We start from the raw sequence: 2,500 nt of genomic DNA on the forward strand, positions 1-2,500 counted from the left end.
TATTGGTAACTCTTACATGGAAATATTGTATAGCGGCGTGGAATTTTCCCCTAAATCCATGTTGTCTCTGTACATTCAATGAAACCCAATGAGCCCACCGACTAAAGTCGCCCCTTCCAATATGGCTGCACCTTCGACGCGCCCCCTTCCAAGATGGCCGCTATAACGCGCTGTAACGCGCAACGTCACGAAACAGGAAGAGAATTGTCAACTTCGTGCTTCGCTCATAAGGTGAGCTAGTTTCGCTAACTCGTTATGTTATGATCATTTTGTATTAACACGTCTTTAGACTGCAGCTTTGGATGCTGTGGAATGAAGTGATGGCATTTCACTAACTGTTTAAAGTGGATAATCCTGTTGTTTTGGTTTATTTAGCGTGTTTCAGTAACGTTGGCTAGTCAGTTCACCTTTAGCTAGTTTTTGGTCTATAGGTTTGTTTTTATTAATTAATATAATAACAGTGACATGTTTGTTTTTGTGTAGGTTCAATGACGGAGTGAGAGAAGACTTACACACACACACACACACACACACACACACACACACACACACACAAACACACAGACATATACACAAATACACACACTCACACAGACATATACATACACACACACATACAAACACACACTCACACCCTCCCCAATACACACATCATGGCGATGCTGGGCAGCTTTGGTGGAACTCGGCGAACTGCTAAAAGCCTCGGTGGAGGTGCAGAAAGGGACTTGACCGAGTTTGTCTGTCCGGTTTGTCTGGAGATATTTGACTCTCCGATGACTACAGAATGTGGACACACGTGAGTCTGAATCTAAACCGCTTTATTTTGGGTTTTACTTTTATATTACTGTTAGCCTGTAAGTCAGCTGTAAACGGAATCGATTCTTTCATGACCGCTTCAAAACGAAAAGTCGATTCCGAAGCTTCGACTCTAAATGAGTCTGTCCTCCGATGCGTAGACAAAAAGAGAAGCGTATTTTGCATCTTTATTTTATTCATGTTCGCTCACACGATTCTCTTTTTAACTTATGTTTGTACTTGCCATTTATATTGGGATCAATTTTTGCGGAGTTGACTCACAATACTTTGAATCATCTTAAGAATCGACACTTGAGTTGTGTGCAAAAGTTATTATTATATTATTATTTTGTCTTGGTACATGAGATGTGATCAGGAATTGACAGAGATTTTATTTTATGAATATAGTTTGTTGGTTAAAAATAAGGTTTGTACTTGAGATGAAAAGAAAAGTAGTGTGTTTGACTTTCGGTTTTGTTTTGCTGGAAGTGAGAGAGCTCCTGAGGTGAGAGAGAGCTCCTGAGGTGAGAGAGAGCTCCTGAGGTGAGAGCGCTCCTGAGGTGAGAGCGCTCCTGAGGTGAGAGCGCTCCTGAGGTGAGAGCGCTCCTGAAGTGAGAGAGCTCCTGAAGTGAGAGAGCTCCTGAAGTGAGAGAGCTCCTGAAGTGAGAGAGCTCCTGAAGTGAGAGCGCTCCTGAAGTGAGAGCGCTCCTGAAGTGAGAGCGCTCCTGAAGTGAGAGCGCTCCTGAAGTGAGAGCGCTCCTGAAGTGAGAGCGCTCCTGAAGTGAGAGCGCTCCTGAAGTGAGAGCGCTCCTGAAGTGAGAGAGCTCCTGAAGTGAGAGAGCTCCTGAAGTGAGAGAGCTCCTGAAGTGAGAGAGCTCCTGAAGTGAGAGAGCTCCTGAAGTGAGAGAGCTCCTGAAGTGAGAGAGCTCCTGAAGTGAGAGAGCTCCTGAAGTGAGAGAGCTCCTGAAGTGAGAGAGCTCCTGTACCTCCTTGCTTTTGTGTTTCTCCAGTTTTCTGTCTATGACGTGTAGCACGTGTTAGTCAGTATATCTGTATACTGAATATTTGCTATTTGAGAAGAATTATTAGATTTTTGATCTTAGACAATGTTAAAACTTGCAGGTTCTGCAACCGTTGCCTTCAGGAGTGTTTGCGACCCAAGAAGCCAGTGTGTGCTGTGTGTAGAGCTGCTTTGGACAAATGGGGGAGAGCCATCGATCTGGAGGATGTGATCCACCGCACACCCAAACCGTGCAAGGGCTGTGGGCAAGAGGTGTGTGTTTTTGTGTGTGTGTGTGTCTGTGTTCGTGTGGGTGTGTGTGTGTGTCTGTCTTTGTGTTTGTGTGTGTTTGTGTGCTGACATTTTTTCAGGATTCCCGAGGGTCACGGGAATCCCGTGGGATGGGAAACAAAATCACTATTAATCACGTGACTGGAACGGAACAGAAAAAATGTCAGCGGGAGTGGGCGGGACCGGGAATACACAAATATACCTTTGATATAAATAAAAATATAATCTGTTTTCTTTGGTATGGCCGGTTAAATGAATGAAAAAAAAAAATGGAAAAAAAAACATGGGAGTCATTCTTCTGGGATTGGGAAGGGATGGGATTGTCCCCAGTTTTTTTTTTTTTGTGGGATTGGGATGGGACGGGAATTTTTTTTGGGAGTGGGACGGGAGAGGTTTGAAAATCCACTCCCATGT

General features: G+C 44.2%; 1 protein-coding gene across 1 annotated transcript in view; it reads left to right on the plus strand.

The window, feature by feature from the left end:
* The first annotated feature begins 165 nt into the window (after positions 1 to 165).
* Positions 166 to 2,500, plus strand: part of rnf114 (ring finger protein 114) — a 9,620-nt gene continuing 7,285 nt past the window's right edge. The window contains exons 1-3 of the mRNA XM_060894455.1: positions 166 to 231; positions 484 to 796; positions 1,918 to 2,068. Of these exons, the coding sequence (XP_060750438.1) occupies positions 654 to 796; positions 1,918 to 2,068 (294 nt within the window). The 5' untranslated portion in view covers positions 166 to 231; positions 484 to 653. The remainder of the gene's footprint in view (positions 232 to 483; positions 797 to 1,917; positions 2,069 to 2,500) is intronic.

The sequence above is a fragment of the Tachysurus vachellii genome, chromosome 19 (assembly GCF_030014155.1).
Source record: "Tachysurus vachellii isolate PV-2020 chromosome 19, HZAU_Pvac_v1, whole genome shotgun sequence".
Taxonomy (NCBI): Eukaryota; Metazoa; Chordata; class Actinopteri; order Siluriformes; family Bagridae; genus Tachysurus; species Tachysurus vachellii.